At 39.3% G+C, this 14935-nt stretch overlaps 1 protein-coding gene across 3 annotated transcripts in view; it reads left to right on the top strand.

The window, feature by feature from the left end:
• TOX (thymocyte selection associated high mobility group box) overlaps positions 1-12120 on the top strand; it is a 291825-nt gene extending 279705 nt beyond the window's left edge. Inside the window, exons 6-8 of one of the 3 annotated variants that reach the window (XM_032421863.1) lie at positions 1444-1830; positions 9153-9304; positions 9756-12120. In XM_032421863.1, the coding sequence (XP_032277754.1) occupies positions 1444-1830; positions 9153-9304; positions 9756-9792 (576 nt within the window). In that variant the 3' untranslated portion in view covers positions 9793-12120. The remainder of the gene's footprint in view (positions 1-1443; positions 1831-9152; positions 9305-9755) is intronic. The other 2 variants (XM_032421864.1, XM_032421865.1) reach the window with 2 other exon arrangements.
• Positions 12121-14935: the final 2815 nt, after the last annotated feature.

Raw genomic sequence — 14935 nt, 5'->3', positions numbered from 1 at the left:
GGGCACCATCAATATGGACACAGAGATAAATATTGTAAGGAGAGAATTCTTTGGAGGGGCTCGAATTCTCTGGGTACACCCAGAATTCAGAGCCTCCCAGGACCCCAGATTTCCATGGTTTGGCGTATTTTCACAGATGTCAGTTGTGTCCTTTCTCTGGAGAGAGAATGTGGGGCTGGTCTTTCGTTTACCCCAGCCTACCTTTCTTGAGTCCGCACGTAGACACACCGTGATTCTCATTGTGGTTTCCATTTCATTTTCCTACACTAATGGGGAAAAACGAGTTGCATTGCTAACAGTATTATAGGGTGACTTGTGAAATGAAGTTCCCATGATGTGTTTCAGGTCATCTTACGTGACGACCAGTGTCCCTAATGTGCTGGTCCATTGATGGCGCTGTATGTCTTGGGAAGGTTTCAGAAAGACCCGGCCACAGTAACAGGAGCTCATTTGACGCATAGACAGAATAAGCATGATATCAAGGTTGCAGAATAAGGTTATTTGCATCCTCAAGACACCGTTTTGACAAAGCAACTTTTTTCTCCAGAAGGACATGGTAGCATGTTCGTTCCCCAGCCGGTTTCACTTCTCCCCATTTGTTTTATCAGCCTCTTTCTCTCAGCAAAAGTAGGAGGTGGGTTGTTACCCCGGAAGAAATGCTTTGGGGTTAATTCTTGATTCTTTTCAGCTCCCACTGCTAGGTCTAGTTTTTAAGTCAATGAAAAGATTATTAGGAAATGACCTTATGAAGGTATAAAAAAATTAGGGCAAAATTATATTAATTTATGATGGAGTCAAAAATTTCTAAGATTATTTTTATCCAGTTCATTATGGGGGACAATTCATCACCAACTTCTTTAAAAAATCAAGATGAGTTCTGTGGTTACTTAGGAACTATATTAATGTGGTTTTATATGACTTCAGAAAGGTATTTTAGAACTCCTTTTCCCATATTCATTTCCATCAACCAACTTTGTTTTCTTTGTGCAAATATCTAGGCCAAGGCTCCCTAAGGCTATAAAAAGGAAACACAGAAAATGAAACAATCAATAGAAGAACTCCAGAACTGAATTACTTTCAAAGAGAGCCATACTTATCTTTCCTATCAGGGCACTGATGACATCCATGCCTCCCTCCTGCCCCCCCATCTTGTTCGTGGTCTGCATGATGAGAAAAGTCACCAAGTTAGAGCTTGCATTGAGGCAAAGAAAAAGGAAATGTCATTGGAGATTGTTTTAGATATCACAAAAAGCAGATTAAGCTCAGTCTTGCCTCAGTTGCATTACAAATAATGGTGGAAGAGTTCTTAGACAAGAGTCAAGAAGAGTAACAGGTGTTGATTCCTGCTGAAGTTCCCTAGCACACTCCCCAAGCATCTTGCTGATATAAATCAACACCCCGTGTGTCCCTCTCTGAACTCTGCTCCTGTCTGTTTCCTCACAGAGCTACAGTGAACCTGTTGATGTGAAGACATCTCAACCTCCTCAGCTGATCAACTCAAAGCCGTCAGTGTTCCATGGGCCCAGCCAGGCCCACTCAGCTCTGTACCTAAGTTCCCACTACCACCAACAACCAGGAATGAATCCTCACCTAACTGCCATGCATCCCAGTCTCCCCAGGAGCATAGCCCCCAAGCCGAATAACCAAATGCCAGTGACTGTCTCTATAGCAAACATGGCCGTGTCCCCCCCTCCTCCCCTCCAGATCAGTCCACCTCTTCACCAGCATCTCAACATGCACCAGCACCCGCCACTTGCCATGCAGCAGCCCCTTGGGAACCAGCTCCCCATGCAGGTCCAGTCTGCCTTACACTCACCTCCCATGCAGCAGGTACGTGCTTGCACTCTGGACTCCAATTCCAAAGTGTGGAGGGGTGGGGGGGCGGGGGACAGGGAGTGAGGAGAGGAGGGGAGAGTGATGGGGGAAGGAGGGGTCTCTCCATCCAGCAAAAGAGAGGGGGAGATATATGTGTTCTGTGCTATTTAATAGACAGAAAATGGAAGCTAGTCAACAAACATCTGCTTTCTGAAAAATAATAATTTACAGGTGGTGAGTTTGGGCAGCATTATAGGATCACAACAATGGATCACTGCTTCTTTTCCTAATCCCTCCCTGGCCTTTTGCCACATTTATAGAAATCACATTTCTAATCACCTTCCTTGTTTTCTGCTCCTTGAGTAAAGTACATTTGTAATGTTGAGATGCCAACTCCTGCTAAAGACCTCTTTGGGACTGAGGGTTCTACATTAAAAAAAAAAAAAAAATTTGTTTGGAAAGCCTTGATTGGTATGCCTGTTGAGGCCAATAAATGCCACAAAATGAAATCAGACCCATTGTTTTTTGATATTCAGAAATATCAGATTGGTACAACTTTTAAAATACTAAGAAATGAAAATGTTAACTGGTGTTTTGTTTAAAAATAGATATATGGCTTCTGAACAAATCAGAAAACACAAGAAGTTTGGAAGCCTCTCTGCCCACTCCCCAATTACTGAAAGGATTTGTGTGCAATCTTAGCTTAACTTTCCTTCAAAGTCAAGTTTTCCTTTAGGATTTGGTGTTATTTTAAAATTTTAAAATGAGGAGCAAATGGTGCAAATGAAACTAAACATAAAGCAGTCAAAAATCCTGAAAACTTGTTTTAAAAACATACATCAAGCTGAAAACTACAAATCGTGTCAAATTCATCTATCACTTATAATCCAATTACTCTATTGTTCCCAGAGCTATGATTAAATATGCAAACATGGGCTTCCAATTGAGTTGATATCTAGCCCTCTGTGGAATTTGAGTCTATAGTTGGACCAGGGTGGGATGGAGAGGGGGCAGAAAAAAGAATCTAATATACTACCCCCAAATTTATTTTTTTTAAGGCTTTATTTATTTATTTTGAGAGAGAGTGAGCGTGAGTGGGGGGTTGGAGGGAGAAGCAGAGGAAGAGGGAGAATCTCAAGCAGACTCCCTGCTGAGTGTGGAGCCCAATGTGGGGCTTGAGCTCAAGACCCATGAGATCATGACCTGAGCCTAAATCAAGAGTTGGTCACTTAACCAACTGAGCCACCCAAGTGCCGACCACGTTTATTTTTATTATTATAATTGTAGACAAGATTTCTGAGAGCTGACAATAGCAAACCATAATATATTACTTTACCTTGTGTTTAATTTCAGAAAATTTGTAGTGCAGGAACTAGTATTATCTTCATTTTACAAGCAAAGAACTCAAGCTTGGCAGAGTTAAGTCATATGCCCATAAGGTTGGTGCTAGAATTTAAAACCCAGTTCTGTTCAGAAATCAGAGCCTGGATTATTAAATGCTAGCCCAGGGCCTCTCACACTTAATCATTCTTATAGACTATTACCAGTTTTGTATTAGAAAACCTGTGTCTCCCAAGAATTTGGAGGGTCTTTAAATCCTAGTTAGTTTTAAGATTAAAATGATTATAGAGAGCAAATGGACCGAAGTCTCTTTACTGAAGCCTTCCCTGGTCCCTAAGCCGAAGATTTTGATAAAGCTCTGATGTCTTATTATCCAGACTAGCTGTTGATTCACTAGGGAAGAAGACTGGGGAAAAGTCAACTTCTACCATCATACCTTGTCCACAGCAGTGTCTGTGACTAGCAAGTGACATTCATAGGGTCAAATTTCTGCTCTTTCTATCAGACATCACTCACAAGAAAAGGGACACTCTTGGGTGTCCTTGCATGTGAATGAACCAGTAGTGTTTGTGTAAAGAACGAAGAGTTTGAGGAACACAACCTTGCGTTGTTGGATTGACTCCAGCCTAAGGTGCTGCCCAGCTGAGGGCCCGTGTTCTGCTCACGATGCTCTAGCTCGGGTCTGTTTCTTCCCAGACAAGAGAATAGAGAAGGTACAGTCCCCTCCACCAAGTTGAGGGCTAGAGCTCTGTCTAGAGAGGACACTATTTTCTAACTTATCCGCTCAGAGATGGTTCCTTTTTCTACTTACACAAACACCTTGGATGAGCTAGCTGTGATCCTGAGGAGTTTTCAAACGTTTCAGAATTTCATAAGGCCACATGTGAAAACTCAAGAGATTTGTCTTTCTATAGAGAATCGGAACTGAATAGGAAAAAATAGAACAGATTACACTGGACACGTTATTCATCAATCTTTAAGTCAGTTCTATTAGTGTATCTCAAAAAGTGTTCTTACTGAGATGGTAGGACCTGATTTCAATTTACATTAATAATAGAAGACAAAATGGCATGAACCCCAAATGGAGAGCAAATAGCTAAAAGACTACAGTGACTAACATCACTTTTAACAATGCCTGGATCATGGTGGTTGAAGTAAAATAATTGTTGAATGGACAAATGAACAAACGAGCAACTAAAAATGAGTAACTTAAGTGTTTAAATATTAGAAGAAATTATAGGTTAGTTTGTAGAATCTCAATTCTTTGGAAGTTTTTTTTTAATTGCATTTATTCAAAAAAGATTAATTGAACCCCAAATGTGTGCCAGACACTGTCTAGGCTCTGGAAATTAAATGATAGGGGCGCCTGGGTGGTTCAGTTGGTTAAGCGTCTGCCTTCGGCTCAGGTCATGATCCCAAGGTCCTGGGATCAAGTCCCGCATGGGGCTCCCTGCTCAGCAGGGAGCCAGCTTCTCCTTCTCCCTCTGCCATTGCCCCTGCTTGTGCTGTCTGGCTCTCTCTGTCAAATAAATAAATAAAAACTTTAAAAATACAAAAAGAATTGGAATGATAAATGAGAACAGGTAATGAGGCCTCTGTCCCCATGTAGCTGACATCAGAGTTGAGGAGCAGTGGCGGTGTGGTGGTGGTAATAAGATAAACAGATAAATTAGTAAGATCCTGTGGGGGGTGGGCGTTGAACAGGAATTCAGACTGCAGAGTGTATGGAGAAATAGCAGAGCCTTCAGCTGGAATGGTTAAAGAAGGCCCTGTAGAGGGCTGGCACAGACACATGAAGTCTGAGAAGAGGAAGCAGCCTGTATGAATCAGAAGGTGTGTGTGGGGGGGGACCCTGGGTGACTCAGTCGGTTAAGCGTCTGCTTTCGACTCAGGTCATGACCCCAAGGCCCTGGAATCAAGCCCCACATCAGGTTCGCAGTTCAGCAGGGAGCCTGCTTCTCCCTCTCCCTCTTCTCGCTCCTGCTTTCTCTCTCTCTCTCAAATAAATAAATAAAATAAAATAAATAAAATTCTTATTAAAAAAAAAAAGGAGGTGGGCAGAGTAGGTGGGGAAAACCAGCAGAGGCCAGAAACAGGGAAAAGAGGCTCAAGGCTGAAAGGACCCATTTGGTGAGGAGCGTGGCTGGTCAGGGACCTGAGAAGGAGGCCAGTGGGAAGTATGGTGAATCAGGGGAGAACTATGGGGAGTGAGGTCAAGTCATGGGCAGGTCAGTGGAGTAGGATCCTCAGGTTAAGGGGACTGGCAACCCCAACAAGTTGATAATCCTAAAATCAGGTTCAAAAAGTCCGTCAGCCATGATGTCACTCAATTTATTAAAATCACAACAGTCTGTCAGGGACAAAGTTCAAGTTCTCAAAGTTGGTCTTTACCCCATGGCTGTAGAACCAGGTTGTGGGTGAAATTTGACCTGTCTGATGCACCATCCAAACCACCTTTATCTTGAAGATGTTTCCTTCCTGGGTGTGGGGGCCATGTTCACACACTCAAACATGAAAAAAAGAAAATGAGAGAAAGAGAAAGCAAGTTACTGGCTACCGTATTTTTAAAATAATCTCATATTTCTGTATTATGTTAGCTATTTTATTATCCTTCTGAAAAAATGAATATATCCTACAAAAATGATTGTATAGTCCACCAAGAATAATAGTTTCATTTTTTTCTAGAATAATATTTTATACACCAAACCCATGGAGCTACTTTTTTTTTTAGTCCAGTTTTCTTCCCTTTTTTCTGCTCACTATATTGTCGAATGAGGTCATGAGAAAAAAAATCATTAATATCTGTCAACTTCCTTTATAACCTTAAGAAAAAATCTTTGTATGATATCACACAGACAGATTTTCAATTTCCTTGTGTAATAAACAGCTGCTTTAGGATTTGGGTGTAATTTAAAGGTTTTAAAAAAATCACATTGAGATTGATGAATAAATCAGTTGTGAAGACAAAAACATTGATGCCTGTTGAAAATACCTCTCCAGACAGGCAGGAAATGAAATTAGTTCCCAGTAAAGTGTGGATATGAGGATCACTGTTTGGTTGTGCTGTGGGCTTTTTAGGACTTGCTATGTGGCCCAACAAAAATGTTAGGGCTACAGAAATCTAATTAAAGAGCAAATGTCCCTTCTGACATCAAATCAATCTTTATCATGTTTTCTATTTTTATTTCAATCTGGCACCAGAAAATGAAATTTAAAATTCCAGGCATGCTACAAAACAGTTGGTGATTTTTCTCTTGAGCATTAAAATGCAAAATATTCAGCCTTGTTTAATTAGACCGCTAAGCAAACATGTTCCAAAAATGTATATCACCATTGTTGTTTCATATTTACATCAATAATAAAAATGTACTTAGCTCTAGGTTCAACCTCAGCACCTCTTTACTAGTGTTAGAAGAATATTGCATTTTCCAAATCGAGAGCAAGTAAAATAATGTTATTTAAGGCTTTACTTGTATTTTTCTTGATCCTTGGTTGCTTGGATGTTACTGATCTTCTTAAATTTAGGCAGTGAGGTTAGCTGAATTTTAAATCTTTGAACTTTGTCGATGACGGATCATTTTGGTTTTATACACTGAAGTTACCCATTTAATCTTAAACTAATAGCTCAAAGGTTAGTGTTCTCCTGACAGTCTCTCACCCGCCCTTCAGGAACCATTTTCACTGGATGGGATAAAAAGCAATGGTGGTTTCTGTTGTTGATTGTGTAGGGTTGGGTGGAAGGGAGTTGGTTTGTTTTTATTTGTTTTTTGCTCTCTCGTATGTTGTCATGCCTTCAACTAACTCAAGATATTTCCAACTACTCTTTTCTGACACTTGTTTACTTTTAGGTTATGTTTTGTCCATTGTGCAAAAATCCAATATGGAGAACTTCACATTAAGACGATAGGAAAGCCCCTGACATTTACATATTTATACAGCCCCATGTCTTCCCAACAGGAGTCTGTGTTAAGCTTTATTCACTGGAAGAGATGATTTATTGAGCCACTACTACAGATTAGGCCCTGAGAATATCCAGTAAGCAATGCAACACTCTGGTCTCCAGTCCTTGTGGCCAGAGCCCTTATGACAGGAGCAAAGTGGAAGTCAACACAAGGCTCCTCTCTCTAGGAGCTTTGTCCTGCTGTTTGCCCAGTATCACCCTAGATACTAAGGAAAGAAGTCAAGCAAGCTGGATGATAAGCCCCATAAAGACAATGCTATAAGATGGCTCATCACTTGAGCATCCAACTCTTGATCTCAGCTGGGGTCTTGATCTCAGAGTAATGAATTCGAACCCTACTTTGGGCTCTGCACTGGGTATGGAGCCTACTTAAGGAAAAAAAAAGAAAAGATAATATTATAAGACCATAATGGAATGAATACATTTCATCAAAGCCAGTGGGACTCCTTGTGTGACAGAGGTTTAGCATGGTCTCGACGAAGAAAGGAAATCAGCCTGGAAAGGACTAGAGAATCAAACATCCAGTTGAACCCTTACTTTTCACTTTGCTCTTTTGGAAAATGTTTATAGCTTGAGCTGCAGGTGTTGTCTATACAAACATACTTATTTTCCACAAACCAATTGTAAAATAAGGAAATATTTTATTCCTTTTAGTCTGTGTGAAGTCAAATAGCCAGGCTGGCTGAATTTTCTACTTTTCAGTGATGTGTTTCTAATCATTCAAAGGTTTGTCTTTCATCCACAGTTTTGGTGGGAATTAGTGTGGACATTGGCTTGCGGTCTTTATCACTGGAATGGAAAATAAGTTAATATCTTAAAGCCAAAATGGAGAATTGAAGACATTTGATAATAGGTACCTTTGAATGTTTACCCAAGGGATACTGAAACACGAATCAAAGTCTAAGGAAATATCCTTAGTTAAAAGTCAATCCTCCGATCATTCTGCTGAGTTAAAACAAAAACAGAAGCAAAAACAGCAAAAACTCAATATTATGCCTCCCAAAGCTCCCCGCAAGTAAATAGGGAATGGTTCATTTTTAAATCTCTTGATTTTTCTGTGGTTAAAAACCATGTATGAAATCCACAGCAGAAGGAGACAACCACGAGATTAATTAAGTTGCTTTTTTGGTCATTTCCAGCAAAGTTTGCTTATGCTGCTCTTGAATTCACCAGATAAGCTAAAAATAAATCTTAGTGTATAATGCTTTTTGTTTACCAGATATAACTATATACTTCAGAGATTCTGTCCTTGAATTTTTAATAGCTTTGCAAGGATTACAAGTCAACACTTCACCATACCAGTGTATTAGAGGACTCTTCCTGAAGTCTGATTATTATTTGCCAGTTAATAGACTTTTCAATTTAAAAATATTTGCTCTGTCTTACACTTTTCCTTCTCTGTGTTTTCTGGTGGCAAGTTGCTTTGAATCTCTTTCCTTATATTAGTCCAACAACTGTTAAAAAGCTTTGGTTGAAATTTTTTAGCTGAGAAAGAAGTACAAATAAAAGAAGAAGCAGATGGTCCCTTTGTGATTGAATGAAGAAAATGGGTTTCGAGAACAATATGTGAATAGGTGTAGTCTAATAAAACACTCAGCCACCTGCTGCCTGAATCCTTCAAAAAAGATTCTGTTGCATATTCTGGGGATTAACTATTAATGTATCCTTAGGTTTGATAGAAAACATAAACTGAGGGGTTAGGTCCTTTTCCCTTTGTTCTGATTGAGTTGGCTTCTCCATATTTTAAGTTGTTTCTCAATTCAGTTTATCTGCTCAAGAGTATGTAATTAAAGGTTTTCTCACACATGTTCAATGAAGGAAAGGTAAGAAGAATAGGGTCGTGGGCACGTCTTTTCTACCTTTGTTTTAAGTTTTCTGGGCCCTCGGGATACGTTTGCCCTTACAAAGGCACAAGATAGAAGGCAGGAGTGTGTTTGCAAACAATGGATAAATATTTAGGGGCTTTTCTTCCTTAAAAAAAAAAAAAAAAAAGAGGCACTTTGATCCTTATTTGTGGATTTGCTTTCCCTTTCAGGGTTTTACTCTTCAACCCGACTATCAGACTATAATCAATCCTACATCCACAGCTGCACAAGTGGTAACCCAAGCAATGGAGTATGTGCGTTCTGGGTGCAGAAACCCTCCCGCCCAGCCGGTGGACTGGAATAACGACTACTGTAGTAGTGGGTAAGCGGCGGGTCATCGCCACCTGGTGGTGGACAGCTCTCATAGCATGCTTGGCGTGCCCGGCTCCCTGGGAGATGGAAAGATCCCGTCTTTTCTATCCTGCTAGTTCTAAAAGATCATCTGGAACGGTTCCATGTTCGGGAAAGCAGAAGACACCAATCCAGAAATTTTTAAGCAGTTCTAGTTCCAAGAATAAACAAATGCCTTTCGATCCCTGTTCGATGTACCTGGGCCCTTTCCCAGTGCACCGCTCCATCCCTCAAGCTAGAACAAATAGACAGACGCCCCCCGCGGTCACCTGTAGCACCAGTCTTGTAACAAGGCGTTGCTTTTTTGTTTTGTTTTGTTTTGTGTTTTGTTTTTTAATTTTTTATTGTTATGTTAATCACCATACATTACATCATTAGTTTTAGATGTAAAGGCGTTGTTTGTCTGTTTTCTCTTCACACAGGGGCATGCAGAGGGACAAAGCTCTGTACCTTACCTGAAAGTCGGAACACCTCTTCTTTCCACTGAGGAATTCAGGGAAGTCTTTTTCACCGGACTGCTTTGTACAGCCAAGGCAGTTCTCCATTTTATTAGAAAAATACAAGTTGCTAAGCACTTAGGACCATTTGAGCTTGTGGGTCACCCACTCTGGAAGAAATAGTCATGCTTCTTTATTATTTTTTTAATCCCTTATGGACATTGTTTTTCTTCTTCCCTGAAGGAAATTTGGACCATTCAGATTTTATGTTGGTTTTTTGCTGTGAAGTGCTGCGCGATAGTAACTGCCTTAGCAACTGTAGATGTCTCGGATAAAAGTCCTGGATTTTCCATTGGTTTTCATAATGGGTGTTTATATGAAACTACTAAAGACTTTTTAAATGGCTTGATGTAGCAATCATAGCAAGGTTTGTAAATAGCATCTATGTCACACTCTCCTAGAGTATAAAATGTGAATGTTTTTGTAGCTAAATTGTAATTTGAAACTGGCTCATTCCAGTTTATTGATTTCACAATAGGGGTTAAATTGGCAAACATTCATATTTTTACTTCATTTTTAAAACAACTAATAGTTCTATATTTTCAAAATATTTGAGAAAAAAAAAAACGTATTCCCAAATGATTTTAATTTAAAAACAAAATTGGCTTTGTCTCATTGACCAGACAAAAAGAAACGAGTGTTAAGGGAAGCGCAAACACATTTATTTTGTACTGCAGAAAAATTGCTTTTTTGTATCACTTTTTGTGTAATGGTTAGTAAATGTCATTTAAGTCCTTTTATGTATAAAACTGCCAAATGCTTACCTGGTATTTTATTAGATGCAGAAACAGATTGGAAACAGCTAAATTATAACCTTTACATATGGCTCTGTATTATTGTTTCTTCATACTGTGTCTGTATTTAATCTTTTTTTATGGAACCTGTTGCGCCTATTTATGAAATAATAAATATAGGTGTTTGTAAGTAAATTTGTTAGTATTCGAAAGAGGTTTCTTTGATGTTTTAACTTTTGCTGGCAAAAAAAAAAAAAAAAATTCACGCTTGGTGTGAATACTTTATTATTTAGTTTTTACAGTGACATGAATAAAGCCAAACCTACTTTTCATTTAGCAGCAAATTAAAGTAACCAATCCTTTATTTCTACATTTCTTTGGCGGATGCAAACAAAAAACTGATACTTAAGAACTTTCTTCGTACAATATAACAGAGAATTGCCCTAAAAAGTCACACAAGCTCCAGGACTAAACAGATGGGTTCTCTATCTGAAAAGTGTTGCTTCTTGGTTCTCAGCTGGTTTTAGTCAATCCTGTAAACTCCCCTCCTCCAAAAAAAGAAAGAAAAAAAAAACCATTGAAGTCGAATCAACTAAAATTCCTCAAGCTGCATGCTTTTCACAAAATCCAGAAAACATTTAGGAATTAAAGCAGAGGTGGGGTAGGATGGGAAAGCGTACTGTCAAGAATACGTCTCCAAATGAAAGGTGAGTAACCAGACAGCAAAAGGAAAAAAAAAAAAAAGGAAAGCATTCCAAATTTGAAAGCTATTGATAGAAATTGAGATTCTTGCTGTCTTTTGTGCCTCTACAAGCCACTTCTCTTTCCAGAATTCTGAAGTCTTCCAAGAGAATTCTGAGGGTATTAGAGATTTGCTAGGGAACCAAAAGCATTGAGAATCTGGCTGAAGGTTTGCAAAGCTTTTTATCAAAAAGAGCTAGCAAATTACTCCCTTACAGGGGATTGCATAAAGAAAGCTAGTCTGGTTGGAAATCAAGAGGATGGCTGATGTCTCTTTCATGGAATGTGTGAAATAAACTTAGCAATTTAACTAAATACAAATAAATGCATTGTGTAATCCAGTCAGAATTAAAAAGACAAAAGGTATGCTTGCTTTGGAATGATTTTAGGCATTGTACAACCTTGAATCACTTGAGCATGTAATAACTAATAAATAATGCAGATCCAATGTGATTATTAAAATGACTGTAGCTGAGAGCTCTAATTTTCCTGTCTTGAAACTGTATAAGAACTCATGTGATTAAGTTCACAGTTTATTGTTTGTCTGTTTAGTATTTTAGAAATATACCAGCACTACTAATTACCTAATGTCTTTTATTTATTATATTATGATAAAGTAAAATTTTCACTTGCATTAAGTCTAAACTGAGGAGGTAATTACCGGGATGAGAACGACCAGCTTTGACTTTGACAGGCAGTTTGTACAGGGAAGTAGAATGTTGTTTACAGCTTTTCTAGAGCAGGCGTGCAACCAGGGTAGAGAGAGTGTTAAAACTCGATACCAAAAAGAAGGGGGGGAGGGTAAAAAAACAAATGTAAATAAAAGAAAATACATCGTAAATAAAAATTATTACCGTGCGTGACCGTATTCTATTTGGATGTCCATCAGTCTCTAAAGGACAGACCCAGTCAGATGACAAATCCCAAGTGAATTTTATGGCAGTAGTGATGAGGCACGGTAGGGATTCATGCCCGCCACAGCCACAGATGTTCTTTCTGGAAGCCCTCTCATCAACCTGAGCTCTAGGACTGTGAGGTGTTGCTTGAGGAAGCCGGCATCCGGCCTGGGCCACAGCAGCTTGGAGCTTGTGACTCGAAGGAACAGTGATGGTGGACACTGAGTTCCCCGCTGTGGCACTCCGCAGGATTCCCGGATCTCGGAAAAAGTCATTCTGGGAAATTCAGCAATAATGCTGAACATATAGTATCTTTACCAACATACCAAAGTCAAACTTAGAATCAATTAGAAAAGAAAAAAAAGAAAGTGTCCCAGTGGTTAGAGGAGGGTTGTGCCTGTAACATACACGAGAAAGAATAGTGCAAAATCCCAATTCCCAATCAAATGTGAAGGAGTGGACAACGGGAAATTGGTCAAGTAATGACTTCCATAATCAAATCAGTGAATGTAGCTAAGAACGAGAAAGTTGGTCTCCCTTGGACTGTTTTCACCTGTTGCCTTAAAGGAACAGAGCCCATCGGAAATGGGGCAGGAGTGGTCCACTGACAACCATGGCCTCCAGGGAACAATGTGTCCTGGCTTGAATTCATCACTAAGACATTTTCTTTCATTCATAAATTCAAAATTAAAAACAATAAACACATCAACACTCAGTTTCCTTTTTCCACGGACCTCTTCTTGCCTTTTGCAAAAGAGTTGCCGTACTCTTTTGAAAGGCAAATTGACTGAGTCATAGGAAATTGCCAATATTTGACCCATTTACCTACAAAAAACGGCAATTTCGTATGGTTCCACCCGATGTGTTTCGGAACCAGAGATGATGGGGTTTGGGCTATAACATTAGATACAATTTCACATAGAATTAGAATTAGAAGTTCTTTACAAAGTCCTAGGGGGAAATACTCAAAGAAGTAATCAGTTTTGTCGGTTTGCGAGGTACCTCACTTCAAATCAGTCACAGACAGCTACATTAAATTAAGAATATTTTGAATTACCAGATTCCAGTAAATCCCAAATAAACATCCTAACGTTTTTGTTACACACAGATGTTTTCTTAATGTTTATTTGTTGAGAGGGGATTTGAGCGTCACTTTCTCATTTCATTCATAACTCTCATTTTAAGGTAACAGCAGAAAAACAGAAATTCATCTCTTTTGCTGATGACTGAGCACTGAAATAGTGGCAAGGCAAGATACAGAATTCACATGATAAGTTTAACCCCCAAATGCTATTGCACTGAGTCACCTGATGGGGGAATTCATGAGTCGGTCACCCCACAGTACAAATTTCTCTTTGTTTTCCTTAAATAGAATAATCTCTTAACTTCCAGAGTGTCATAGCACATAGTAGCTGCACGATAAATGCAATGATATTTAGAAAGATAAGTGAAACAACACAGATTATCCTCAGCAGGAATTGTGTGATGTTTACTTGATGATTTAAAAGCTCTTTAAATATAGAAGGGAATTAGATACTGCAGACAAGCATTAGGAGTGATGAAGAATGCAAAATTTCCATTAAGAAATCTAAGCTTACAAAAAGATAACAAAGAATTTCAAAATGAGTTGTGCCTTTTGTTTTTTTGGTCTATGTTACTGAACAAGAGTTTCTAGTTGCAAAAGTAAAAGATAGAATACACACTAGTCACATCAAGAAAACAAGAAGCAAAGGAGAAAAAAAAGTGCTAGACAAGTAGGAGTGTTGAGTGCAGGAGAGAAATTTCAGGAGACAAGTGTATGGAATGCTAAATTAAAACATCGATGAACAGTATGCTGATTTTTTTTCTGATTGCCAAGTGCTAGTATGACTTGATGAAATAAATAAAAGATCATACTTCCTGGACTCTGCCTAAATTATGCCAGGCTAAGAAGAAATGGTCCTAGCTTCTAAGACTCCCAAAAGGAGATTTGGAACCAGGTGCCATCATGGAAAAGCCTTCCCTGACAGAAAAGTTTCCAAATCCGTACACAAGACTATTGCTTGGAGAAAGGGCACAGGGCTGCCGGGGGTGGGGGGCGGGGGGGGGCCTCCTGACGTCACCAGTCACAAGGGAGGTAGGCCAGGAGGGAAGGAGACCTCCGAACCAACAGACACATACCTTGCAATACATGTGCATACGGAGACTTTAGACTTCGCTTTCTCATTTCTTAGTTAATATCTTGTCGTGTGTACCCAGAACCAGATTACACCGCCGAGGTAAGACGTAAAGATGAAGTTCTTGTTCTGGGACCTGGAGACAACAGAAGACAATGTCATGTTACATTTCTGCCCTGGTCACAGTTGAGCCTCATTAAAGGAGCCCACCAGCACGAATCCTGCGACTGTCAGGATTTCACATTGTATTAACAGCTTGCTAGCAAAGACATTTGAAAATGAAATTTCATTCACATGGACCTGAGGCCAGAAAAAAAAGGAACAGTGACCGAAAAATAAAATGGAAAGACTTATCATTCTACAGAAGAAAAAACAAACCCTTCTAAAGAGAGACTACAAACCAAACTACAGTATTTTAAAGGCTGCAACATCCCTGTTTGACAATTGTGTGTTTACAATAAGCCTAAGCATAATTGCTCTGATGGGCTGTCAGGGAAAAGATTAATTTGGCAAAGATTAGTATTGACTTGCTGTTTATTAAGGCTTTTAAACAGCTGTATCTGGCAGCATTCCTGTAA

Source organism: Phoca vitulina, unplaced genomic scaffold (assembly GCF_004348235.1).
Source record: "Phoca vitulina isolate PV1807 unplaced genomic scaffold, GSC_HSeal_1.0 scaffold25, whole genome shotgun sequence".
Taxonomy (NCBI): Eukaryota; Metazoa; Chordata; class Mammalia; order Carnivora; family Phocidae; genus Phoca; species Phoca vitulina.
The sequence above is the reverse complement of the archived record's forward strand: the minus strand, read 5'-3'. Positions and strand labels throughout refer to the sequence as shown.